General features: G+C 34.7%; 1 protein-coding gene across 1 annotated transcript in view; it reads right to left on the bottom strand.

Moving 5' to 3' along the window:
• itpr2 (inositol 1,4,5-trisphosphate receptor, type 2) overlaps window positions 1-27831 on the bottom strand; it is a 176602-nt gene that overhangs the window by 44004 nt on the left and 104767 nt on the right. The window contains exons 38-48 of the mRNA XM_056478765.1: window positions 24092-24185; window positions 23814-24001; window positions 22061-22241; window positions 17844-18088; window positions 17313-17513; window positions 14873-14983; window positions 14565-14660; window positions 14300-14419; window positions 3208-3318; window positions 711-903; window positions 473-598 (exon numbers count right to left, since the gene is read on the bottom strand). Of these exons, the coding sequence (XP_056334740.1) occupies window positions 473-598; window positions 711-903; window positions 3208-3318; window positions 14300-14419; window positions 14565-14660; window positions 14873-14983; window positions 17313-17513; window positions 17844-18088; window positions 22061-22241; window positions 23814-24001; window positions 24092-24185 (1666 nt within the window). The remainder of the gene's footprint in view (window positions 1-472; window positions 599-710; window positions 904-3207; window positions 3319-14299; window positions 14420-14564; window positions 14661-14872; window positions 14984-17312; window positions 17514-17843; window positions 18089-22060; window positions 22242-23813; window positions 24002-24091; window positions 24186-27831) is intronic.

The raw sequence follows: 27831 nt of genomic DNA, 5'->3' as shown, positions 1-27831 counted from the left end.
AACCACCTGGCTGACCGTTTATCCATAGGTTATTGTTATTATTTTAATTGCTTATTACTATTTATCAGAGTTGTGCCAGGATGTTATTCAATACAAGATATGAGCCAAAAAAATATTTCAAGGAGTGCACCTCAAAGTATTAAAAAGAATCGAGAAGCCACAATATGTGTTAAAAAAATAAGAATTTGAAAACTGAGATTTAAAAAATTTAATTGTGATTGAAAAGCAACAAATCTGTATTATGTAATTTCGTTAGATAATGTGTGTATTGTTTTGATTGTTTCTATGTAATCTTTATATTTATTTATTTATGGATTTTTTTTTTTTTTAACATTTCTACAATTTCTGGATTCCTATGGTTCTGGTTGTTATGTGTACCCAATCTGGAAAACCCTATATACCATACATCTGTATGTAAATTTTAAAGCTGCAATAAAAATAATAAATAAATAAATAAATCAAGAAACTCTACCTTCATCTCCATCATCTCCAAATGGGTAGAAAAGAGCCACAGCCAAGTTGATCAACACAGCCATGTTAAAGGAAATACTTCCCCACAAAGAAATATGTTTTGACACCCAAAAAAGAGGTGCATTATCTGCAGACACACACCAAAACATCAGTTTAATGACCCTGACACAGACCCACACTGCTAATAAACTGTTATATTATTATTATTATTATTATTTGTCTAAAGAGAAATGACCCACTTCGTATCTTCTTCTGCCACCTCATCTCATTGTAGAGATCATCAAACTGCTGGAAGAAGTCATTGACTTTGCTGCCCTGGTCGTCCCGCTCTGTGGTGGTGAAAACACGTACTTTCGACTCCTCTGTCAAATACTCGCAAATGTTGGGCACGGGGAACACAATCTGCTCCATGGTGCGATCATGGCGGACAATCTGCAATCAGTCATGTTTAACACAAGCTTTAATGCATTGTTTGATAGAACGGGTATTTTTAAGGAAATAAACTGCCTTTCCGCATTTGACGGATTACATTAAGAATTGTGAACCTTTTTAACACAAAAATTTAAAGATCTTATATTTTAATATTGATAAACATGTAACTTGCATAATATCTAGGACAAACATCTAAATCAGACATGCTTTACTGATAAACTCTGGCTTCAACATTTGATAAAAACAGAGGTAAATAAATTGGACTTTAAGGTAAAACACTGCAGGTGAAGGGGTAAAAAAATTTATTAATTAGTGTAGCAGATCAGTAAGCAATTTTTTGACAGATTTTGCGATTGCGATTTGATTTGAGATTTAATTTTGTAGTCAAGAGTCAGCTCAATAATCTCGTAATACAATATCGTAGCTTCTTACTGCTAAAATGCAATGTGTTGGTTAAAAAAAGAAACTGAAAAGACATTAACTTACTTAAACATTTATTCAAATTTGTTTTTAAATATTCAGACATTAAACTAATTTTTCTCTAGAGCACATAAAATGACCTTACCTTTTTGTAAACAAGTTCAACTCAAATTAGGGAAATAATGTAGCTTATTATACATAAAAAAATAAAAAATAAAATAATATATATATATATATATATATATTTTTTTTTTTTTTATATAAAAATTCAGAACACTCAGCGAACTAACATGGCTGATTGGAGGCAGGCTGAAAAGTTCTGATTGGGCAGAATGAAGGAATGCTAACTCAACTGGTTAGTAAGACTATCACACACAGACAACAGTCACATTTGCTCTGGACCGATGAAAAAAAAACATATACAGATGAAGTCAGAATTATTACCTCCCCTGTTTATTTTTTTCCCAATTTCTGTTTAATGGAGAGAAGATTTCTTCAACACATTTCTAAGCATAATAGTTTAATAGTTTTATTAACTCATTTCTAATAACTGATTTATTGTATCTTTGCCATGATGATAGTAAATAATATTTTACTAGATACTTTTCAAGACACTTCTGTACAGCTTAAAGTGAGATTTAAAGGCTAAACTAGGTTAATTAGGTTAACTAGGCAGGTTAGGGTAATTAGGCAAGTTATTGTATAATGATGGTTTGTTCTGTAGACTATTGAAAAAAAAATTGCTTAAAGGGGCTTATTAATTTTTGAATTAAAAACTGCTTTTATTCTAGCCAAAATAAAACAAATAAGACTTTCTCCAGAAGAAAAAACATTATCAGACATACTGTGAAAATTTCCTTGCTCTGTTAAACATCATTTGGGAAATATTTAATAAAGAAAAAAAATTCAAAGGGGGGCTAATAATTCTGACTTCAACTGTATATTACATATCGCTGTCTCATGCAATTAGCTAATCGTATCATGTATGATGTGATTCGATTAATTACACAGCCATAGTTGTCTTTTTCAAAAACACACACAACCATAGATGGCATTTAAACTATTTGATTAAACATATTAAGTTTAATTAAATATGAGAATTTTTGCATATATTTCTAGCACTAAAACCTGGACACTATTAATGTTTTTTTTTTTTGACATATTAGTCACTTAACTGATTTTTGATTTCTCTTTTCACTACAAAAATCGGAAATTGCTGTAATTATTCGGTCACACTTTACAATAAGGTTCATTAGTTAATGTTAATTAATGCATTTACTTACATAAACAAACAATGAACAATACATTTACTACAGTGCTTGTTCATGTTAGTTAATGAAAATACGGTTGTTCATTGTTAGTTAACTCACGGCGCATTAACTAATGTTAACAAGCATGGACTTGGATGTTAATAAAGCATTAGTATATGTTCAATTATGATTAATAAATGCTGTACAAGTGTTGTTCATGATTAGTTCATGTTAGTAAATGCATTAACTAATGAACCTTATTGTAAAGTGTTACCAATTATTCTTTCGTATAATACAATTTTTTAAACAATCAGATAAAAATAGATATGAAAAACTAAAGTTTGCTTTATGCAAGTGCTGCTAAAATGGAGAAATATGGTTCAGTGCAGGAAAACAAATTATTTTGAGAAAAGGCCTTAAAGAATATGTATTGTAACAGAATCTGCATGCACCAATTGATAACATCAAATATTTTTTTTCTTTCTATTAGACAGAAAAAGCACAAACTCTCAGATGCATAATAACAGTGTTTTAGCCTGCAGTGTTCCACCTTAAACGTGCCACAGTAAAGCTACAGAAAGAAAATAAAGGTGTGAGTGAATGACAGGAAGTTATCGCTCTGACTGTGATATACCTCTATCTGTGCAGTGTGGTTGGTGTAGTATGCGAGCGCTGCTTCTCCATCAATGGTGGGGTCTGGGCCAGGCTTCAGACTCTGCTGGAGGTTTTTTCTGTGTCTTGCCAACTGATTTAAAAACACACTTCAGTCAACACAAATGATTCAACAGATTTCCAAACTGTTGTTCTTGAGTTGAGCACTCTTTTAGTAAATCAACTTTCTTGGTCTTCCACAAATCTCCACCAGTGAATGTGAATTAATTAAAGAAATATGACATTTTGGCTGATTAACATTTGATATAAAGTTTTATTTACATATTATGAATTATTATTTTGGGGCGGCACAGTGGCTAAGTGGTTAGCACTGTCACCTCACAGCAAGAAGGTTGTTGGTTCGAGTCCTGGCTGGGCCAGTTGGCGTTTCTGTGTGGAGTTTGCATGTTCTCACCATGTTTGTGTAGGTTTCCTCCAGGTGCTGCGGTTTCCCCCACAGTTCAAAGTCCAAAGACATGCTCTATAGCTGAATTGGATAAACTAAATTGGCCATAGTGTATGAGTGTGTGGGTGTGTGTGTGTGTGTGTGTGTGTGAGTGAATGTGAGAGTGTATGGGTGTTTCCCAGTACTGGGTTGTGGCTGGAAAGGCATCCACCGCATAAAACATATGATAGAGTAGTTGGTGGGTTATTTTGCTGCAGCGACCCATAATAAATAAGCGACTAAGCAGAAGGAAAATGAATGAATGAATGAATTATTATTATTTGATTACAATGAAGATACATTGAAACCTACAATTTCACAGCTAGCATTTTTATATGTAACCGTACACTTATTTGTTAAAACCTAACATTTAATAAAAAGACATTCCTCAGTTCACTTACTATTCAATAATTAGACAAAGTGTTGTGGTTTATTCCCTTCAATAAGAAACAAAAGCTTCAATTTTAAATTCTGACATTTTTAAAATGATATTCAAACTATTTTTGACATGGCGTGACCGACTGCTGCATAGTTAAAAAGGCAGAAAAACATGAGTGAACATGAATTATTTACACTTTAACAAGTCAATAATTGATTTAAATTTCAACAATTAAAATAAAACAAACAAAAATTCTGGATTTGTTGATTTTTTTAATAATCTAAATTATAATTCAATAATTTACTCAAATAACATTAGTGGACTATGAATTGTTATGGCATCAAATTAAGTTTCTTTTCAGAAATTCTATATTTCCCATTTAATTGTCTTATTGACTAAGTGTTTCAATCATTAATCATTTTATGATGGATTTTGATTAGTTAAGATTTAATGTTTAGCTCTACATCAATGATAGATTGATCCTGTGAGACTCCAGCAACAGACGAGTCTTTGCTGACGTCCACCGTGTTCCAGCCTCCGGCGCCTAGACTACAGCTCTCCACAAGACGTTTGGCCATATGAGAAATGGTTGTGCCTAACTGAGCCAGGTTTCTCTTGAGGTTTTTTTTTTCCTTCACTTTCGCCCATTGGTGAAGTTTTTTCTTCCTTGCTGCTGTCGCCACTGGCGTGCATAGGTCGGGACTTAAAGAGTTGCGCATCGATAGATTACTCTGAAGTGTTTGGACTCTCAGCAGTGAATATTAAAACACATGAACTGAACCTAAACTCTGAAAACTGAACTACACTATTTTACTCACTATAATTTGTGTGAAGCTGCTTTGACACAATCTACATTGTAAAAGTGCTATAAAAATAAAGATGAATTGAAAACATCAATAAAATCTGCACAATTTAAAATAAATGGAGGCATTAAAAACTACCTTAATATAACCACAACAAAGCTATAATCTGTGCACTTTAATAAAAGTCAACTTCAGAGCCAACAAAGTGCTTGAAGCCGCAACAAGACGATAAATCTATCAGTGACACGGCGGTGACTTGACCAACGCGAAAAATCACATTAGCGATTTAGCAGCTTCATAATGCCAATGCAACCTGTGGAGGAGTCCAAAATCCAGAAGAGGTCAGGACTGATCAATCCGATTACTTCAAAAAACCAAAACATTTTAACAGCGGCCCACGCAGAGGAACTCTGATGTTTATCTCAATGTCTGAATGCCCACAGTGATGTAGCCAAGATGCATTAGAGAGACAACAGCAAGCAGACACAAGCTAATCAAAAACAGCGCTCGGAAAATCATTTCCAACAGATGACAAGATCAAAGGCCAACCGGCGATCAATGACGCTACGCAAGATCCAAGCCATTCATTTAAGCACAGATCCATTTCCTTAAAAAAGGCCATTTATAAGTAAAGACATCTCTCTATTGAAGCAAACTAGTTAGCGTCCCGTCTAAAAAGAGAGAAGGAAACGTCCTTGAGAAAAACAAGTAATCATTCCACACACCCTCTGTGTCCCTTCAACGCATAATGGCCTCAGTGTGGTAAATGGGAGAAAGGGATTTACATGTTCATTTGTGAAGGACCATAAATGATCTCTCTGCTGAGGTTTGTTTCAATAACCTTCCCAGTGTCCTTTTCATTTCAGATCAAAGCTAACATCGGGAAACTGTTTATACGAGCTTGAAGAGAGCAAGACACGCAATAAAGAGCTGAAGTGACACCAAATAATGTCATTTCGCTTGTCATGTAACAAGTAAACACAGGAGGATCTTGTTTTTGCAGCACTGTAGTTAAGCCACGCCAACAGTGCTGAGCAAACGAAAACAAATTGAAACCACAGTGGAGAAAGAAAGAAAGACGTGGGAATGTTCTTTGTGTAAATCGTTTTACGGTCTCATCATTCAGTTTGACTTTCTGAAGCACAAAGCACATTTGCAGATGTTGAGCACTTTTCTCAAGAACAGAAGTTCACATGTTCAGCTGCCGATCAATGGTTGAAAAAAAAAGTAATAACTGGATCGAATCTGTGGGCTCATGTATCTTCAAATGGAAAGTAATAACACTTTTACCCTGATTTATAGATTTTCAGTCCAACAATATTTTAAAATATATAATGCTAGGCAAATTTAGAAAATAATCATTTGTAGACATATTTAAAGACTTTTTACTTGTAAAGTATCACAATGCAGCTCCTAAACATGAATTAATCAGTTAACATTTTTATCATTTGCTACTATCCTTTAATTCACTAGGTTTCACACATTTACTAACAAAAAGTTTGTAATACTTTAAAAATTGATACAAATGCCTGGTAACACTTTATTTTGATGGTCCATTTGAGTATTAGTAGACTGTCTGCTTAATATCTGTTGATACTGCTCCTTCAACAGACATTTAACTGACTATAAGAAACATTCAAGTACATGTCAACTTATGCTAACCCTTACCCCAACCTAACAGTCTACTTATCATCTAATGAGAATTAGTTGACATGTACGTACAGTAGATGCAATGTAACCTAAATTCAACAAACAGACCATCAAAATAAAGTGACTAAATGCCTATGATTATTTAGTCACTTTATCTTAAGATATAATAATTCTAGCTTTCTACTATCTATTAACTATAGCTTTTAGCTCAATAAACTCCAAAATTACTGCTTATTATTAGTTATTAAGGTTGAAGATGGGTTTAGGTATTAGGTAGAAATAGGGATGTAAAGTAAGATCATACAGAATGTGTACCAATAAAGAGCCAATATCTTGATAATAGGCAGTCTATTATCCATTTACTAATAGTCACGCCCGATTTACATGGGGCATCAACATCAACGCTTCCTATTCACTTTGAATGGTTGATGTCAAGCGTCAAGCGAACTGAATTGTGGATCTGTTAGTGGTGTTGCTTGCTGCAGAAGTTGGGAATTTCTCAATTTTAAGCACCAATGGAAATGTCAGCCAATCAGATCGCTTTATGCAAATACCCCAGCTTAAACAGTAGCCGATTGCAGTCTAATTTCATTTGGTTACAGTGACATGACGATCACGTTAGCACCAAGCTTCAGACAAACCCTCCATCAAGCATTGACAATCACGCCCTGTGTGAATCAGGCGTCAGAATTGGTACTTAAACTAAATTGTTACAGATTATTTTTATATTTATACTGTAACACTTCAGTTACCTTTTGAGGATCTTTTGGTCTACTTCACTTTGTCAGTTAGGTAACATTTAAGTGATTTATTGATTGTGAACAGGAGTAGAAGTAATCATGCTTGGGTGTGGCTAGAAAAATAGAACTCAGGAGTGATAAACCAGTTTTTTTTTTTAATGGGGGGGGGGGGGGGGGGGTCATTTTTTAAATACAGCTCAGAATATGTATCCTGTGTCAGTTTACATAAATATCTGGCGTGCTGAATCATGATGCATCATTTTTTCATCTATATTTAGACATTTAATTTTCACACAAGTTATCTGCTGCTACAATGGCAATGTTTCAATCAAAAATTCTAATAAACTTACATATCGCATAAAAGACGTGCTAATAAAGCAGCATTTCCATCCAATTAGTCAAAGAGAACTAAAATGTCACTAACTGATTAACTGGCGCCAGATATCAACAATAAAAACGGAATTTGCTGTGGTAGGAGAAGCTGCATGAATCTTTTCCGTATATAATAAATTACTTGCGCCTTAGAGGAAGATGGCGACCCAAAATGAGCAAGTGGTGGCGTTTAAAGGCGTGAAACGCGGAGCACAGACGCTCTTGAGAGTTCTGGAGGTAATTAATAATATAATAACATTAATACTGAAACAGTTAAGGCATTTTAGAATGACCAAAACAACATTTCAGATGTTTTACAGTGTGCTCATCCTGCTGGCTTGTCCATTCACACACATTTTTACCATCACATGATCTCTTATAACAAAATCACATGACCTTTTTTTAATGCGCATACTGGAAATTGTTCAGTAAAAGAGTTTCCATCATAGTTTATGTGCATCTTTTCTAATAGAAAAAAAATTCATCCTACTCAGTAATGAGCAAATGTTTTTGTGCGCATTTTCAAAACATATGGGCATCTGGGCATTTATATCAACTGATTTTTTAATGTGTATATTCTAAATGCGCATAACTACTGTTATACAGAATGACATTTTATTGTAAGTCTTCTATAAGTAATAGTACGAGAATAGTGTTAGAATTTTCTTAAACAGTAAAATATAAAATTGTATGGGGGGGATGGGGTGTGCACTATTACACTAGATCCAATGGTTACGTTAAAAATCAATAACTATAAATGTTTAATCCTTGTTTAAGTAATTTCTGTTTCGATCTCTTCTCACAGTCAGCAATAGAAAAGATGTGGGATTATTCCTCAGCTTTGACTCCCTCTCGTTCTCTCTCTGCATGACTCTCACGGCCTCAGGCTCAGCTTGTTTTCTATATATGAGAAACTACACAGGAAAACGACACTGACAAACATTGTGCAGATGGTCCAGCTCAAGCGAAATCTGCCAAACTAGATCATATAGCCATAGGGCAGTGTTTCTCAAACTGGTGTCCACTTAAAACAGCCACAGGGCTCTGAGGAAGAATTTTGAACCAAAAAATAAAATCGACCCAAAGACTATGGCAAGAGTTTAAAAGCTAGCTAACAGTGGGAGAGTTTTGCATACTCGTATTTCAGTCATCTCTCTCAGACGTCTGTGGGCATAGAGGAACACCTGAATTATGTCATTTTGAAAGCAGCCTGTTAGACAGAAATAAACTGTCTGGCAGATGGCTGCGGCTGTCAGGAAAAGTGTGTGGAAGTGAAAATGAAGATTGAAACTGAGAAATGCACAACTGACTTGAGGATTTCCTCACAGCAGACTTCTTCATAGAACTTTTCCATTTTTTTAAAACTTCAATTTTAAAGATAACTAAATTCTATTTTATCCTCATTATTTTTTTATCGCTTAATGCACTGTGCTGCATACAGCACAACCAATTCAGTTCCTTTCATTTGAACCATACATCTATTCATTTGAATTCATACTATACTACAATGCAAAAAAAGCTTTACTTAGTTTTTTGTCTTGTTTAGTCCAAATATATAAAAGTTCTTAAATCAAATAATATTTTCTAGACAAGCAAAATATATAGGGCTCTATTTTAACAATCTAGGTGCAAAAAGTCTAAAGCACATGGCACAAAAACATTAAGGGCGTGTCCGAATCCACTTTTGCTACAGTATTTTAAGGACAGAAAAATATGCTCTGCGCCCCAGCGGATGGTCTAACAGGGTTGTGCTTATTCTCTTAGGGTACTTTCACATTTCAATTGCCTGGACCGTATCCAAGTTCGATTGTTCCCGCTTGCCACCTACTCGGTTGGTTTGTGTTCACACTCTCTTTTTTCCCTCTGAACCCCGGTATGCTTGCGTCATCGAGCTGCTCTTGTGTGAATGGCTGTTGCTAGGTGATGGACATGAAAGCAAAGTGCCAAAATGGAAAGACGTTGTACATCATGGTCGTTCAACTTTTACTGAATCTTTTGGTTTTGGACATACAGTACAGAAAGCGACTCGCATCTATCTGCCTATATAGATATATATAAACTTTTAGAACATAACGCGATGTCTGCAGAAGCTGTTTTTGGAGGAGACAAGCAGACATTATCACTGTGATTGCCCTGGCTCAGTCCCGCTTGTCACCAAGGTACAGTATGTGACACACACACACACACAGACACAGACACAGACACACACAGACACACACAGACACACACACACGAATGAGCGTTATGAAAACGATACAGTTAGCAGTCCACTTCCGTTATTTGGTACGATTGCATTCATATTAGAAGTGAACCGGACCAGAGTTCGCGTGAACCGTACCCCAGACCACCTCTTTCAGGCGGACTCGGGTACAGTTCACAAGTGTGCACCCGAGTTCAGAAGACACGTTTACACTAGCTAAATGTACCCTACTCCTTGTGTCAAACGAACCCGGGTGTGGACCAAAAGTGCTAGTGTGAAAGCACCCTTAATGAGTTATAGGTGTGTTTTGAGCATAGTGTGCATTAAACCAATCAGTTTGGTCTCATCTCCCATTCCCTAACAATCAGTTGCGTCACACCATGGCGCATTTGCTATTTGCATGGCAGACTTTGTAAGTAAAAAAACTGAGTGCTTCACTAGTGAGAAAACAGTTAAACAGTCGATCTACAGCGAGGATAAAGAACGAGCCTCCATTCGGCCTCTTTACTTTCTCTTTACTTTTACAATTTACTTGATTCCTTTGATTTTATGGATAAAGAAAACAGTGTTGTACGCACTCCGCTCAGGACATCCATTACCTTACATATATAATTTTATTTGATAAGCACAAAGATTTGTTTCAAAACTATTTCTAAACTTCCAGCAAACGAATAAATGAACAATAATAATGAAGTGTGGTCAAAAACCAATTTATCCAAACACACGTCCTATTCTAATGCCTCATTTGTTGATCCATCTCCAAAACCCAACAGATGGACAAATCTAAACTTGTTTTATTAAAACAAATATAAATATGCATATAATAAATACTATTACTACTAATAATAACATTATACAATGGCAAATTGTCATAAATAAGCTGAAAAAAGCATAACTAACGCACTCTGTGCTGGCTTTAGACTAGCTTTTAGTTGGTCAATGGTGAGGTCTATTTCAGTTTCTCAAAATAGCAATGTGTCAACAATGCACCTTAACACACCTCCTTTTTAGACCAGCACACCCATGAGTCCACAAAGTGGCACAAATGGATTTACTATTTAACCTGTTAGCCAGCACTCAATTTTGGGGATTTACACCTACCTAATAACGTGGCGCAAACATGAAAATTACTGTTGCGCTGGTCTGAAAATAGTATCAAATCGCGCCATACACATCTTGCGCCTTATTGCACCGGGTGTTTGATAGGACCCATAATCTTGTTTTAAGAAATAATATGCTAAATTAAGTGAGTTTTTCCTCACTAAATAATCTGCTAATGCGGTAATCAAAATAATCTGACAGCAAAAGGATAAACAAGATTATTGTGCTTACCCCATTGGCAGATTATTTAGCTTGTTTTAAGGAAAAACTGAATTAATTTTAGCATATTATTTCTTAAAACAAGACAACACTTTTTGATTTAAGATTTTTTAGATATTTAGACTAGAAGCAAGACAAAAAAGTAAGAAAAGCTATTTTTTTGCACTGTAGACTGTAGGTGTTTTAATATCTGTAGATCATTTGATTTTCTTAACTGGGATATAATTGGTGCATTTCATCTTGATTCAGTTGGCTTTCACAAGGCAACATTTTAAACCACAACTAAATGTGTTTATGAATGTTACATTTGAGCCTTCAGATTCCAAAAAATATATTCACTTTAATTGCTTTGAAAGCATAAAAGCTTCCCACAAATGCATGCTGCAATTAAATTAATTAAAGAAAACACAAAACGTTTTTGCACTATTTTTTTACAGTGCATTACACAAACACACATAATACAGTTATTAAAAACACAAATATCCGCAGCCAGTTTATACTTTGCATATAAAACACACAGTTGACATTAATTAAAGGATATGCTAATTGACATGTATTAAATGATTTTAATGCACATCATAAAAACAAAGGACCACCCAATGTGATGCTTTAGGTAACTGTCATTGGGTTACTATAGTTACTACTAGAGCTGCACAATATAGCACACTGATATCTAAATGTGCACATTCACAATAGTCATCGCAGAATCTGCAATGCTGAGTTGTGATTATAGTTGACCCGGAGAAACAGACACATGAGGATTGTGTAGTATTGGAGAGTTTAACTATGCAGAGTAAAAGTTTACTCTATTATAGTTAAAAGGAATTCGTTTTTTGACATTTTTATGAATGATTCACTTCCCTACAGAATCATTCCACTCAATCTAAATTAATAACTTCTTTCTAAATAGCAGTTTTTAAGTCATCTGATGAAATTGTTTATTTATATATATATTGTATCATCTGCAGAAATTGTATATATAATATTTAGCACAGAAAAACAAAATATCGCAATGTCAGACTTTTCTAATAACATTCAGCCCTAAAGACTACTAATGTTTGCAGGTAAAAGTGACTGGAACTACTTGTGCATTAAAAGATTTTACTGCACACCTTACAGCCAATCAGAATCAATAATTTCAACAGACCATGGAATAACAGATAATGTTGCCTTCTTTGATGTGAAACACAAATACCTCGGTTAAAATTTTGTTTAATGTTTCACAAACTCTTAAAAACTCCTTTTAAACAAACAAAACAACAGCTAATGATCAGTGAAAATTTATCTCAAAGTAAACTTTGTTAGAAATGTCATGCAATCAAACTTTTAAAACATACACACATTCTATTTTCCTGAAAAAATACTTTTAAAAACGTGCTACTGTAACACATTGTACTATATTGGATATTTAATTGTGTTCGGCCCATCAAATTCTTCTAGGGCACCAACAGTCTATCTTGCTAAATCAAGCTTTTCTGTGAAGTCTTGGATAAAAAGGCTGGGTGTTATCTTTGATGATGGCTTGAGATTTGATAAATGCAGTGGTGAAATCCTGCTTCTATCAGCTCTGACTTTTAAAACAGTCAAAACTATTCTATCTAGAAAACATTTTGAAAAAGGAATTCATGCTTTTATGACATCTAGGTTGGACTACTGTAACTCACTATATTTTGGAATTAGTCAGACATCTCTATCCCGTTTACAGTTAGTTCAGAATGCTGCTGCAAAGCTTTTAACCGGTAACATGACCACATCACACCAGTTTTACGCTCATTGCAGTGGTTGCCTGTGCATTATAGTGTCACTTTTAAAACTGTTCTCTAAACGGCCTGGCACCTTCTTATCTGTCAGACTTGTTAACTGAACATCAGCCTGGGGTGCGTTTCCAAAAACCATGGTTAGCCAACTAAAGTCACAAGTTGCGTCGTTACAAACATAGTTCGTTGATTTGGCATTTCTCAAATCCATCGTTCCAATGAACATTTGCAATGTACTGTACATATCTGTACTGTATATGACATGGGCCTGTTAGTTAGAACATTTCTGCAGTGGTTTGCATGTGTCAAATTGTAAAAGTAGACTTTAAAAAAATAAAAATAAATAAATAAATAAACATATTCTACTGAATAATAATAATAATAATAATAATAATAAATCATCATCATTAATATTATTAATATTATCATTAAAGTAGGAATTTATTTCCTAATAAATAATAAATATTACATTTAATTTCTCAATAAATAGCCTCATTATTTTTTTATTTATATGATTTATATATGATATTAGAATACGTGTTAGCTTTTGTAAGTGATTTTATGTTTTACAATAGAATATGTAATGTTCTCAATAATATTTGTAAAGGAAACATTGGCCCTATATGTACCGTTTACATATATTTCAATTAATATGGAAAATGAGTGCATGTTTTACCAAAACTAATATTGGATTTCTTTCAAATGCGTGTGCGTGTAAAACAATATACATTTGCACAAAGAAATTATGGGGTTCTTCTCTAAAGAAGTTTATCATTATGGACGTTTTATGTTACAACTAACGTTGTTCAAACGATGGATCTACAACAGAGAAACTACAGCTTTTGGGAAACACTCATCACTGCATTGTTCTTTTCCCAAACGATGCATCGTACTATGATAGTTCAGCCGCGAGTTACGTCGTTGTTTGGGGAAACGCACCCCTGGTCGGTCTCTTTGGTCATCAAACCAGAGATTATTATGCATCCCTATATCGAGGCTGAATGCAGGGGTGACTGTGCTTTCACAGTAGCTGGTCCTAGACTGTGGAATGCTCTGCCCCTCTGTATTAGATCTATATCATCTCTGAAATTGTTTGTTTCAGCTATAATTTTTTATCTTTCTCTTTGTGATTTGTATTGTGCAGCACATTGGTCAACCTTTGGTTGTGTTTATTAGTGCAATATAAATAAAATTGACATTGAGATTACTATTTTTTCCATGTACACAAACAACACATTGCAAAACGGTATTCTGCTCTTTTCTTTTTAAAGAAATGGAAAAGAATAGTTGTGATTAATCACAATTAGATCTTATAACATACTAAATATCCAGTTACAACCTAAATATTTCTATGTATCTCCTGGTGTGAACACAGACATGGAAATAACTTGCAAAGGTTGAAGTTTTACCTGATGGGCCAGTATGTAGATGTTATGGCCAACATCCTTAGATCTGATCAGATCCAAAGCTTCATCATCAATTTCACACTCTTCTTCTCCCTGAACATAAGCCTCCTTTATCACATCAACCTGTTGATGGAGCAGCAGAATGTCACTCTAACACATGTATGGCAAGGAAATTTCATGCTTTGGCTGATAACAAATTGTCTAACTATAATCAGTCAGTTTAGGTACTAAAGATGTTGATATACCATTGAATTGTATTATAGCTCACCAGTTCATTGGGTCTCATCTTGTACAAGATCTTTTCTGCATTCTCACTGTCTTGACGGCTCTCCATGATGGCCAGGAGAAGTTTAGAGGCATTGTTCTGATTTTTTCAAATGCAAAGAAAAGATGATTTGAAGTAAAATGTAAAAATGTAAAAAATGTGTGCACATTTTCCTTTTGATGCTAAAATGCAGATGCTTTTACATAGATAATTAAAGATTTGCAATGCTTCGAAACATTTTGTTGTCTGTAAAATGTTGTTGTACTGTAAATCAACTGCCTTCTTATTTAACTGCAGACACAAACAAGTACCTTCAGTTCCAGCACAAGGTCAAGCCGGTTCTTTCCCAGTGGATCAATTGGATTCACAATGAGTGCGATGATGATGTCAATGCCGTTTGACTCATGCCTGGCTATGCATGACTGTGGAGGAGGAAAAACATAATCTGTGATCCCAAACTGTTATTTATTAAAGAGTCTTTATGCAGAATAGAGAAAGCCTTGTTATTAGCAATACCGGTGGCTGCGTTGTGAATGCAGCCAGCAAATTATTAATTGAAAGTAATTCAACGCCCTGATATACTCACGACAATGTACTTTTTTATTCTTTGCATGGAAAACATTGGAAATACTTTTTGAAACCCCTTCACAGTTGGTTTTCACACTGCTTGTAGCAGTTTCGCACATTTGGCTGTATATGCCGATGAGTAAACTCATTGTAGTTTGACAAATACTGCTGTTGTTGAGTTGTTGAATTGATTTTTAGAGGAGAGTGTTGTTGCTTAAATGTCAAATCTGTGTTTTTATAAGAATAGGCTTTATTTGAAAATGCATTTCAACATTTCTGAACATGAGTTTAGAAACAGTGCAACACTGGCTGTTCATCACTCATGTACCCATTGAGAGCAGCATTACCATGGACACATATTCTGGAATCTACTGGTGGCTCTGATGTATTTCTATCATGGTTAAACATAAAATATAATTCATTTGGCTTATATCTTACAGCAAAATTTGTTTGCAATCATCTGTCATTTGTTCCAGAGCAAACAGATTTGACTGAGGGTAAGGTTTTATAACCGTATATAAATTAAGTGTTTAAAATCTTTCAAAATTAAGAAATTCTGTCAGAATTGCTTACCATCTTACCATCATATTGTTGTTTATTAATTGTTGTTCAGTAAATTATATATACTTTTAAAAATAGTAGCAAGTAATATAAGTATTTTGTATTCCAAAATAGTCTGTTAGTAGTGGTTAATGACATTTACTGTATACTGTAAAAACATTTATATTAAGAGAGGCAAAAAAACTCTCTCGCATACTACTAAAGCACTCTAGTTTAAAGTTTTCTTTGGTTTTTTTTTTTTGATTATGCAATTTGCTGTTATAACTTTGAATAAATGTACCAAATGAAAAAAATACTATGGTGATTTACCATAAATACAGTAAGTTTTGAACCATACTACAGTGAAATACTTAGATAATTAATCTGTTTTATTAATTCTATAGTGGCTGTGGTCACACAACAACTATAACAATATAAACAAATCACCCAATACTGTGGTTTTCTACAACTATAAGGTATATTACACTACACAAACAGTTTACTGTAGTAAAAGCTAAAGTAAACTAAAATATTACAATTTATCAGTTCACTATAGTTAATACACAGTATGCAGAAGCAATTATTAACAAAATATTGTTAATACTGAAGTAATTATTATAATATATACAGTACCAAAGGGTTTATTTTATTATGGTTTAAAAACACCATAGTAATGACTATAAATGACTATATTTTTTATCTGAGATCCATGAGCAAGAGTCTCTGTTTTGTCATTACTAAGATATTATAATCAGTGTTGGGCACATTCCTTTATAAGAGTAATTAGTTATAGTTACTTCTCACAAATAGTAACTGAGTTACACAATATTAAAAGTAACTAATTACCAGCGAAATTAATTGTTGCATTACTTAAAAAAATCTAATTTGTATAAAATATATATAAAATAAATATAAAACATTGTACACTAATCTACCCTTTTGAATATTGTTGTGGGACAATGTGAGGGACAACCTCTGATTGGCAAACAAAATATATTCTAATTGAGCCAATCATCATGTTCTCAGTTACAACATGTTGAAAGACACACCAATCATCATCACTGGTTGGTTATGTGTCCCGCCCCACCCCCGATCTCACACACACACCCACCCAAGAGAAAGAAAGGTCCTATAGCTGAGAAAGACACTGCTCACATGAAAACCGATTTAGTGTTCTCAATTATGGTAACGGTGTTGTAACAAGGGAAACAGTAACTCATTTAATTACTCACTACTGAAAAAGTATCGCCGTTAGTAACGTTTTATTTATTCATCATTTATTCATAGCATCATTATTCCCCATCACTGATTATAATACACTACATAATGCAATACGCATGTCAAATTTTGTATTGTTGTATCACACTTGTGCTCTTAAATTGTTGAATAAACACAATAGCAGACTCATATTGGAGCAATATGCCTATATACTGTACACCAATACGGGTATGATAACTTACTGTACAGCAAATCACAGCCAAACTGATATACAGCCATATTGTATGGCTACTCATGTGATATTGATTATGAAGCCATTAACAAAGAAACGCATTTAGCTATAGTGCTAAATATAACACTTGGACTTACTTTTCCATACAAAAAGACATTTGATACTATTTTCCAACAAAAATGGCGTATCAATACCTGGTTTTCATGGCATGGACCCTGGCAGTACTCTGTGATGGTCTCTAGTGTCTGTATGACCAGGTACACGTTCCTCTCGTTAATGTAGAGCCCCAGCAGACCCAGGCCTCCCGTTGTACTGCCGCAGATACAGTCGAGAAACTGCAGCGTCTCACACACCAGGTTATAATTGGTTTTGTTGTTCTGATCTCGCAGAAAGTTCTGTATACAAGAGAAAATTTGGACTTACAACACGAGTCAAGTTTTGAGTGGCAGTAATTGGCATCTCAATTTAGACAGACTCGTCCATACTAGGTCGGGGGTCCCTTAAGATATTGAATCTGTTCGGCTGCAAAATTTCTTTTCTAACAACAAGGTGCTTATTGGCGTCACATTGGAGAAAATCCTTAATTTAAGGATTGAATTTCTGACACGAAACCTGGATTGTAGTTTCGAGAACATGGTGAACTTGTGGGGTTTAACATGAGAAATAATAAAATGGCTCAGAGTCAAAACAATGAGCAATAAAATGGATCAAAGTTTTTGGATCACCTGGAGGTCTCTGTTGTGATTTTCACAGAGCAGCTGAAGGAAGCGTAGGATGGGCTTCATGATGGTGATCGCCTGGCTCATTTGGATTTCCTCGACCACTTCCTCAGTCGCGTCTCCTGTTGTTCCCACTGCCTCAATGTCAGGATCCCATTCTCGTCGAAAAGTGCTGTAGGCTTTGGAGGTCACAGAGGAGGCGTCTTTAAGCTGACCCCGCATCTCTTCTCTGAGGTGCAAGGAGTCTCGCACTTCATTTGGCAAGAACAAAAAATACATTTAGATTATGAAATTGTCATATACAAGAATTGGTTTGTTTAATACAGTTAGTTTCGATCAATTATAATGACCGAAAGACCACCATGAGTCACTGAATATTTGGCTGCGGTTCGAATAATTCTAAGATGAAAAACTCTTTTGCATTCCGTTGCAGCGTGTGTTTAGCTTCACGCTGTAGATTGAATCGAGTGTCTGTCTCCTCTAAATTAACAGGGAATTTCTTAATTCTTGTTTATGAATTTGATTAAGTCTCCAGTAATTGAGGGATATAATATGTTAATGTTTATTAGCTTTTATTATTTTTTTTGTTTGTCTGTTAACATTCTATTTTATTTGAAATGTTATTTAAATAATTAAATTCATTTTAATGATTTTCTGTATTTTTGTTTGTTTTATACTTCAGATTTTAGTACTAGGCCCAATTCCAGTTCTATTTTACTCCAGTACCCCTACTCCTTCACCTGGCCCTTGAAACAGTGTGTGAAGGGGAAGGGCTTTAAAATATACCCCTAAGAAATGAGACACCACTACAGCACCTGCACACATCATCATATGTCATCACAATCTCTTACTTCATATGATGGCGACTGCTGCAGTTATTCCAGTTGCGTTATTTTTAGGTATTTATTTCAGGAAAAATCACTGAAGGCAACGATATCATGTTATTATAACGATATAATATGGCAATAAGATCGTAACTCTGTGTATTTAGACCATGGCCATATTCATTTATATAAACACACGAAAATAACATTAACGTTACCAGACACTATAAAAAGCTCATTCCCAGCCACTAGACTTTTATGATGGTATTCGGGACAGAGTTATTATTATGGATTACAGATAGCAAAGGGGTGACATGGTGGCGCAGTGGGTTGCACTGTCACCTCACGTCAAGAAGGTGGCTGGTTTGAGCCCCGGCTGGTTCAGTTGGCATTTCTCTATGGAGTTTGCATGTTCTCCCCGTGTTGATGTGGGTTTCCGCCGGGTGCTCCGGTTTTCCCCACAGTTCAAAGATATGTGCCGTAGGTGAATTGGGTAAGCTAAATTGTCCAGGTCCTCCAGGTTGGGGGTTGAGGATTGGGCTAACAGCCCACAAAAAATACTGTTGTAGTTATAACTGTTGTAACGCTTTTATAGCTGGTGTAGTCTGGGAACTTTTCGTACCTCTTGTTTGGAGTGTAGTCCTGAAACATCTCAGTTTCGAGAACTAATTAGCCCTTCCTCTTAGCCCTACACCTTTAAGCTAAGGAAAAATTGGGCACCCCTACCCCATCACATGAAAGTGCAAAATGAGGGGTAGGGACAAGGGCTAAGCAGTAGAATTGGGATTGGGCCTAAATATTATTTATTGTTTTAAAGATGGATTTAAAAGTCAGAAAATTTAAACAAATCAGAAAAAAAAACAAATAAATCAAATATTAAACTGATTCATTTGAAATACTGATTCATTCAGGAACAAATCTCAGTGAGTTCAGTTTGTTCCTGAATGAATCAGTATTTTAAATGATTTTGGTCACATGTTCAACAAGTTAGTAAACAGTATTTCTCAATATTAATATATATATATAAATATCTAATATTTTCACCAATATTTTATAAATAAAGGGCGTCACGGTGGCGCAGTGGGTAGCATGATCGCCTCACAGCAAGAAGTTTGCTGGTTTGAGCCTTGGCTGGGTTAGTTGGCATTTCTTTATGTATGTTCTCCCCGTGTTGGCGCGGGTTTCCTCCACAAGTCCAAAGACATGTGCTATAGGTGAATTGGGTAGGCTAAATTGTCCATAGTGTATGTGTGTGTATGGATATTTTCCAGTGATGGGTTGCAGCTGGAAGAGCATCCACTGCGTAAAACATATGCTGGATAAGTTAGCGGTTCATTCTGCTATGGCGACCCCACATTAATAAAGGGACTAAGCCGAAAAGAAAATGAATGAATGAATTTAATAAATAGAAAATTCTTAATCATCAAACTGTTTTCTCAGTTTGACTCAGCATGTTGGTGCATTGATCTATCAATTCAAAATAATTTGTGGTAAATGCTTTAGCCATTGCTATTGAGAGAAATCAGTATTTTCATCACAATTAAAGCTTTTAACTTAAAACTCAACTAGAAAGTAACCAAAGATATTTCTCCATCAAATGATTCTGTCTCATGCAGTAGAGCGACTGACACAAGCTGAACTTGGACTCCTTTCCTTCTCAATGAGATGTGTTAAATAAAACACTGCTTCTTAACAGCAGGCCTTTGATAAAGTGCTAGACGCTGCTCACATGACCTCATGTGACTGAGAATATAGATCTCAGCAGTTGAAATAGGGACAGATAGTATTCATATGTCTGACTGTCCCTTTATTAACACTGCCTCAGGCCTGAACCGCATTCACATGAACAGCTATGTATTAAGGCACAATGGCTTGTGATAAACAGGCCATTCACGAGACATATTCTATTTCAGATGTAGCGTGTCATTTAGAGAGTCTATGCCGATTTGTTTTTAGGTTAAAGCATGATAAAGCAGAACATTGCAATTAGGACACGACTCTATTTTCAGTGAGAGACTGAAGTGATTTCTAAAGGTTTATTTTTAGGTTTGAAGACATCCCACCTGCTTTGTGGTCTTTTGGGGACCTTCCTTTGTTGGAGACATATTGCCAGAGTTAGAAAAGAAAATCACTTTTAAGTTATTTTACTTTTAGTTCATGGAAAACAATGTTTAAATGCAAAATCTTAAAAGGTCACAAAACACCAAAACCCATTTTGTGAGATGTTGACAGCCATATATATGTCCCACGCAGCTAAAAGCACTATTAGGACACATATTTCACAAAAAAAAGTGAAAATTGGCTGTTTTTGCATTATTTCAAGCAAATTCATTCTTCTGGTTTGAAAAGAAATTAGATTAGACGGCGATTAGATCCTCGTGTGAATTCCAGCATGTAGACTGGCTGTCTGTACCGGCGGGTACAACATGACGTCTTTGAGCTTTCATCCTTAATTAAAAAAAAAGGCTTGGTTCGAACCAATCAGTGTGCTGTATTGTGAACGAGATGCAACTTCATCAATATGCATGATATAGCTTCGAAGACTGTTTTTACCTGTACAGTGTTCAGACGGCAGAAAGACGCCACGTTGTGTTGCCAACCGTAATTAAAACAAGTGGAAGAAGAAGAATTGTTTGGAGACATGGATTGTCAGTGTTGCGTTTATAAATGTGCTGCAACCAATGATAGTGCTATGATAGTGCAGCATGTGGACTCACATGTGTGGATTACAGTGGTCTGCTAACATGCGACAAAAATATGTTTGTAACATTAAAATAAAGAACTACAACACCAAGAAAACCAAGCAACAAAAACAAAAAAGAATTGAAATGGGCATTAGATGGACATTGGAAAAATAAGACCTGTGCAAAAATATATAAGACATTATATTATATAATACATAAGACTTTTTAAGGCCTACAATTTCGATATTTAAATTTTAGACTTTTTAAGACCTTGTTGAAACCCTATCTATAAGTTTATCTGTCAATTGGAGAATTCTCAGAATAGTATTTTAATGTTGTTGATAAACTCCAGGATTACTGAGGCAGATTATCGGTCACCTTTGATGAAATATTGGCATAACTGTCTTTTTTAATGTATATTCTGTTGATTGTATTGTTTCATCTGTCTTTTGTACTATTGGACCTGGTGACTGGAATAAAGAAGCAAATCATAACCGATATAACCTCCATTCTTACTGAGTGTATTTACTTTACTTAGTGTATGACCTTGAACTTCCAGAAGCCTCCACAAAAAAACATTTAGAGAAAAATGTTACTAAGAAATATTGTTGCCATATACCTGTCCAGTATCTGGATACGATTTTTTCAGTTTTCACAATGCAAAACCCTGTTGAAATCTATTTCCCTCATATTTCTAGTGAAAGCTTCAATGTACCTTTCTTGTGTCTGATCCCGGAGCCCTCGCTCTCCTCCTCCCTCTTCCTGCAGCTGAGCTCAAACATGTTGACGGAGACGCTGGAGCGGATCTCCTTCTGGGCCTGCTCCATGCGCTCATAGAAGACCCTGAAGAACTTCTCCGACTTCTTCTGCTTGTGCAGCTGATTGTGAAATGAGTTCTACACAGACACGCATAGGAAAAACCATCACCTAGGTTTTCAAGATGGCCAGTTATAAATGAGTTAAAGAGGTCATGACATGGATTTTTAAAAACAGTTTCTTGAAGTTTGCTTATACTGCTAGTAAAGTTAACATAAAACAAACAAACATCTAAACAGAAAAACAATTATTTTCAACCTTCGTTCTAACCTTCCTGGCTAAAAGATTTTAAGAGTTGGGTCTTTTAAGGCTTGTCAGTACAACAGCGTTTTGATTGACTGACAACATTGTATAGCAAACAAACTATTTTCAAGTGCATTCCAGTAAGTTTTTTGACAACATTCACCATTTGACAACATTTTTAACTTACATATTCCATTCATATTTGCTTTAAGACCATTACACTCCATTAGACTTTGCCTCAAATGAATGAATAAGATGAAGATAACGTTTGTTATAAACAAGGTTCAATGAAATGAAATGGACAAGAAAAATGTATATATTTAAAGGGTGTTGAATTTTTATAATTATAATTTCATTTACCTCATTTACAGGAGCCTCAAGAGCTGTGAAAACATACTTTTACATTTTTCAGAAGCTTGGAACATAATTCTGGTCTGAAGGGGTTGAGTTAAGCCTTTAATTGCACTTTACACCAAATACTATTATCTTGCAAAATAACTAGTAAAATATTATGTACTGTCATCATGGCAAAGACAAAAGAAACTGTTTATTATGAATTATTTATTAAAGCTAATGTTTAATTTAGAAATAATAAATATTTTAAAAAGAACTTCAGAACTTTTGGCATTTTCTTCAATTTTATTCTCTTATCCCGAAAATGATTATTATGCATGTTTACAGTATATGCAGATGTTTGAGTTTGCTTTTGCAATTATGTGTCTGTCTGAATGGTTTTATGGAGAAGTATGAATAACTATTTGTACATGATTGTGTACAATTGCATAAACAGTTGAAGTCAGAATTATTAACCCTGTTTATTTTTCCCCCAACTTCCATGGCCATCTTTTCCATGATGACCGTAAATAATATTTTACTAGATATTTTTCAAGACACTTCTATGCAGTCTAAAGTGACATTTAAAGGCTTAACTAGGTTAATTATGTTAACTAGGCAGGGTAGGGTAATTCTGCAAGTTATTGTACAATAATGGTTTGTTCTGTAGACTAATAAAAAAAAAATACAGCTTAAAGGGGCTAATAATTTTGACCTTAAAATGGTTTATAAAAAATTTAAAACTGCTTTTATTCTAGCCGAAATAAAACAAATAAGACTTCCTCCAGAAGAAAAAATATTATCAGACATACTGTGAAAATTTCCTTGCTCTGTTAAACATCATTTGGGAAATATTTAAAAAAGAAAATATTCAAAGGGGGGCTAATAATTCTGACTTCAACTGTATATATCATCGCATTTTATGAGTTTCTTTCCTGTTATGAGGTGGGTTTGGGGCTTGTTCTCTAAAATGTGAAAAGCTTTAAATAATTTTGTCTGTATTCAATTTTTTTTTTTTAAATCAAGGCCGCTGTGTTTCCACATCTCATGACCTCTTTAACAGCACATGCGTGTACCTGAATTTGTGTATTGCCTCCTCTCAGCAGTGCTATGCCCAGTAAAATGCTCTCCTCAAAGATCCGGTCATTCTTAGTGCTGACAATGAGGTCGACGACCAGCTCGGACGCTCCGACATTGTCCAGCACACACTGGCTGTCTGCTAAGCTTGTTCCTGGTTTATCAGAGTCCTGTCCCGGAGAGCCACCTATACACACATACAGACAGAAGACAGAAGTGCAGATGTTATGTGACTGTAAGAATATATGGAGAGCTGAGAGTCTTCTGTGAGTCGCACCTCCAGATGATGAGCTGTTGCTGCTGCTGTACTCCAGGGCTTTGGTGTGGTTCCCGAAGTAGTGTGCAAGGAGAATCTTCCTCAGTGCACTGCCCTGAACAACACAAAAGAGGGATAAAAATAAATGTAAAAAAATTATTCATTAAAATTCACAGAAAAAAATTATAATAAAACTAATTAATGAATAAAAATACAAAATAAATAAAATCAATATAATTATTTAATAAAATTAAATTAAATATGTAAATTTATAACATTAATTTCTGTAACATTATTGTTTACCATTTACCTTTTTTTAATGAAAACACTGCAATGAAATTTAGCTCTGCCATCAGAGTATAATTTACATATTATCATTTAATAAAATGGTAAAGTTGAAAAGTATATAATTCATATTTCTCCTGTATTTCCTGTTTTGCTTAACTGCACCAAATTTTAAATGACACTGTTTATTATTCATAAACATAATTAATGATATAAAAGCATTTACTTAAAGGGATGAACATAAATGTACTCATTATTTACTTTCCAGTGGTTTCAAACCACCAAACTTTACCAGCTTTTTTTCCTGATTAACACAAAAGGAGATATTTGTAAAAATGTTTGAATCCTGTGACCATTGACTCCCATTGCAAAAAAGAAAATACTACAGCAATCAACAGTTACAGGTTTCCAACATTTTTCAAAATTTCTTCTCTTGTGTGCAGCAGAAGAAACTCGAACCAGTGAAGTGAACTAGTGAAGATGCATAAATTATAACCGATTTTCAGTCATCCCTTTAAATGATCAGTGATCCAAATGTAAATGACACCATCTTAAAATAAAAAAATCTTCTATAAGAATTTATCACTGCAGACCCGTAGCAAAGGGTGTTTTGGTGGTTCGAAAGACCCACCCCCACTGACAAAGGTCCATACATGAGCTCTTTTGTCCTTTTTTGACTGCTAAGCCATCATAAATTATGAAAATAACCCCAAGCAGAATCTGACATAAGTGAAGTCATCTTTCTCTGACCTATACTGTATCTTACAAGTAACTTTTATTGTAAATCTTGGACCTAACTCTTGAAAGAAAAATATAAGGTGATAAAATAAAAAGATGTGAAGCACCAAAAGTGGACAAATTTAAAGTTAATTATAATTTTTATTTGGCTATTGTTGGTATAAATGAATTTTCTAATTTTTTTTTTTTTTTTTTACAAAAGAGGCCAGAAAAATTGTTACTCTACATTATTTTTATGTTTTAATTGTTCAATATTCAAATGGCCAAATTCTGACTGAGAAACGTTGAATGTGCTGCTCAGTTTATTATTTGTTTTTAATTTAAAACTTTAACAGATAAATGTTTTTTCTAACGATGATGTATTACATTTGAGTTTTTTTATAAGTATTTATATATAAGTATTTTTACTCTAAATCTTTAGGAAAAAGTTTAGTACATTAAAAAGTGTGGTTATGATGACCATCTGACAAATTAATCCAGCTCAAAATAGTGCTTAAAATGTCACTAAATGCAGCATTTAAACATCATAAATAGAAAATAAAAGCAAATAACTGCAATAAGGTCCACTTTGAGAAAAAAGAACCATCCCTTTCACCAGGCTGGCTACGGGCCTGAGTCAGTGCAATCTTAATGTAATCAAACTTTCACTTGTGGATTTAAAAAGCTGAAAACTTAAACACTTCTCATTTTATTTTACAAACTGAGGAAGAAGCTAAATTCTTTTACCTCATGCAATGAATGCAAATCTGAGCAAAATGTAATAATGCTTAACATGTACTCAACAGTCTTTTATAATACTAAAAAAGAAAAACAAATATTTAATCTTAATTTTTTGTTTGCTATGCTTAATTCTTTTCAATTTTTGTGCATGAAAAAGGGAATTCTTGCTTTGGTAGTTAATGCGTTTACTAGCATTAACTAAGTAGGGATAATCCTGTAAAGTATTAATTAATCACAGTCCAACATTTACTAATGCATTATTCAAATCCAAAGTTGTGCTCTTCAACTTTAGTTAATGCACATGAGTGTACAAGAACAACTAATGTTATTTAACTTAACGTTAACAAAGATGAATTAATACCGTAATAAATACATTAGCAATTGCTTGTTTGTGTTAGTAAATACACTGAAATAAAGGTCCGTTAGTTCAGGGGTTCCCAAACTTTTCAGCCCGCGACCCTGACCCCCAAATTCCACTTAAGTGGTTATAAATATGCAAGCGTTGCTCATATTACAATAGGCCTATATAAACATGAGAATATTGACAGCACAAAAAACAGCAACAGTCTAACAACCACATCATTTTTATAGTCATATATTCATTTGTTTAATTTTATATTAACCTCAGCTAAAGAAACTGTTGGACACAATGTTTTCAGCACAAGTATATGGGGTATATGCCAAAGCATGCTAATAGGACTTTTAATTTGCCAGTAACCTGGGTTAATAATTTCTGGTGAATTATATGCCAATGCAAAATCGGCGCGTTTAAGGTCTGTTTTCTTTAAAAATCAGCAATCTCCACTGGCTGAGTGATATCCGATATAAAGTGGGTCTCAGATTGTACAAGAAGCACTGCATTAAATAACATATTCCCCCGCCATGTCTTTATAATATGAGCTTTTATTTTACCCCAGTATATTCAATGGAGCTTCTGCGCTAGCCTGCCGATTCTGACGGGCACGTGCGAGTAAATGGCTTTTTGTCTCATTTTACGCTTGAGCAACTAAATGAACTAACTGATTGTATTTGAATTACATTACAACATCGATGCTGTAAAAAGAACCGTATAAAATGGAAAAAACTCACAATAACAGGTCATTGGAAGTTTATCAGTATGGGAAACACACTAGCTCGGCATATACCCTATTCTTGGTTTATTTAGGAGATAATCGATAATCAGAGATCATCTCAATATTCATTTGTATTATTGTTAATGTATTTGATTGCCATAAAGGTGTCATAAAGTGTTATAAATCAATCTGCTGCAGCTGATGTTATTGCTGTGTTGTTAATCTAACGTAAACATGCTAACCCTATGAAGAAAAATGTAAAGGCTGATGGTTTTTTATTTGTATGTTGTTGTTTTTTACTATTATCTTCTGTGGGTTATGGCTAAAATATGGTAATTCTAATAGTTAAAATAAAATAAAATAACATTAATTTGACTTTTGAAGTGACCCCCTGTCATTGTCCCGCGACCCCCACTTTGGTAACCACTGCATTACTTAATGATAGTTGAAGTGTTTCCCTTCATTTCCTGTTCATTTTGATTCTCATCACACATCGACATGTTTTCTGGGGGGGGTTTTGCAACTGTGCGGGATAAACACACACTCACATGGGAGAAGTTTTACGTAACTAGTATAAACTGTAGTAATTGCTGTAATTATGGCAGAAGTGTAGCGAATACTCTGGGAAGCAGAGGGAGAGAGAGCGAGTGATGAAGGTAGAGAGCAGACGGGAGCCCAGAAAATCTGTTTCCCAGTGGGAGAGAAGCTGAACGTGTGAAACAGAGAGAGAGAGAGAGAGAGATAGAAAAAGAGAGTGTGTGAGAGAGAGAGAGAGAGAGAGAAAGAAAGAGAGAGAAAAAAAGAGAGATAGAGAGAGAGCGAGAGAAAAAGAGAGAGAGAGAGAGAGAGAGAGAGAGAGAGAGTTATGTAACACCTGGTGGCGTCTTGCTGAGAGATCACGAGGAAGGCACGCCAGAGGAGCTACTGATCCACTCTTTGTCTTTT

This window comes from Danio aesculapii, chromosome 18 (assembly GCF_903798145.1).
Source record: "Danio aesculapii chromosome 18, fDanAes4.1, whole genome shotgun sequence".
NCBI classification, from domain to species: Eukaryota; Metazoa; Chordata; class Actinopteri; order Cypriniformes; family Danionidae; genus Danio; species Danio aesculapii.
The sequence above is the reverse complement of the archived record's forward strand: the minus strand, read 5'-3'. Positions and strand labels throughout refer to the sequence as shown.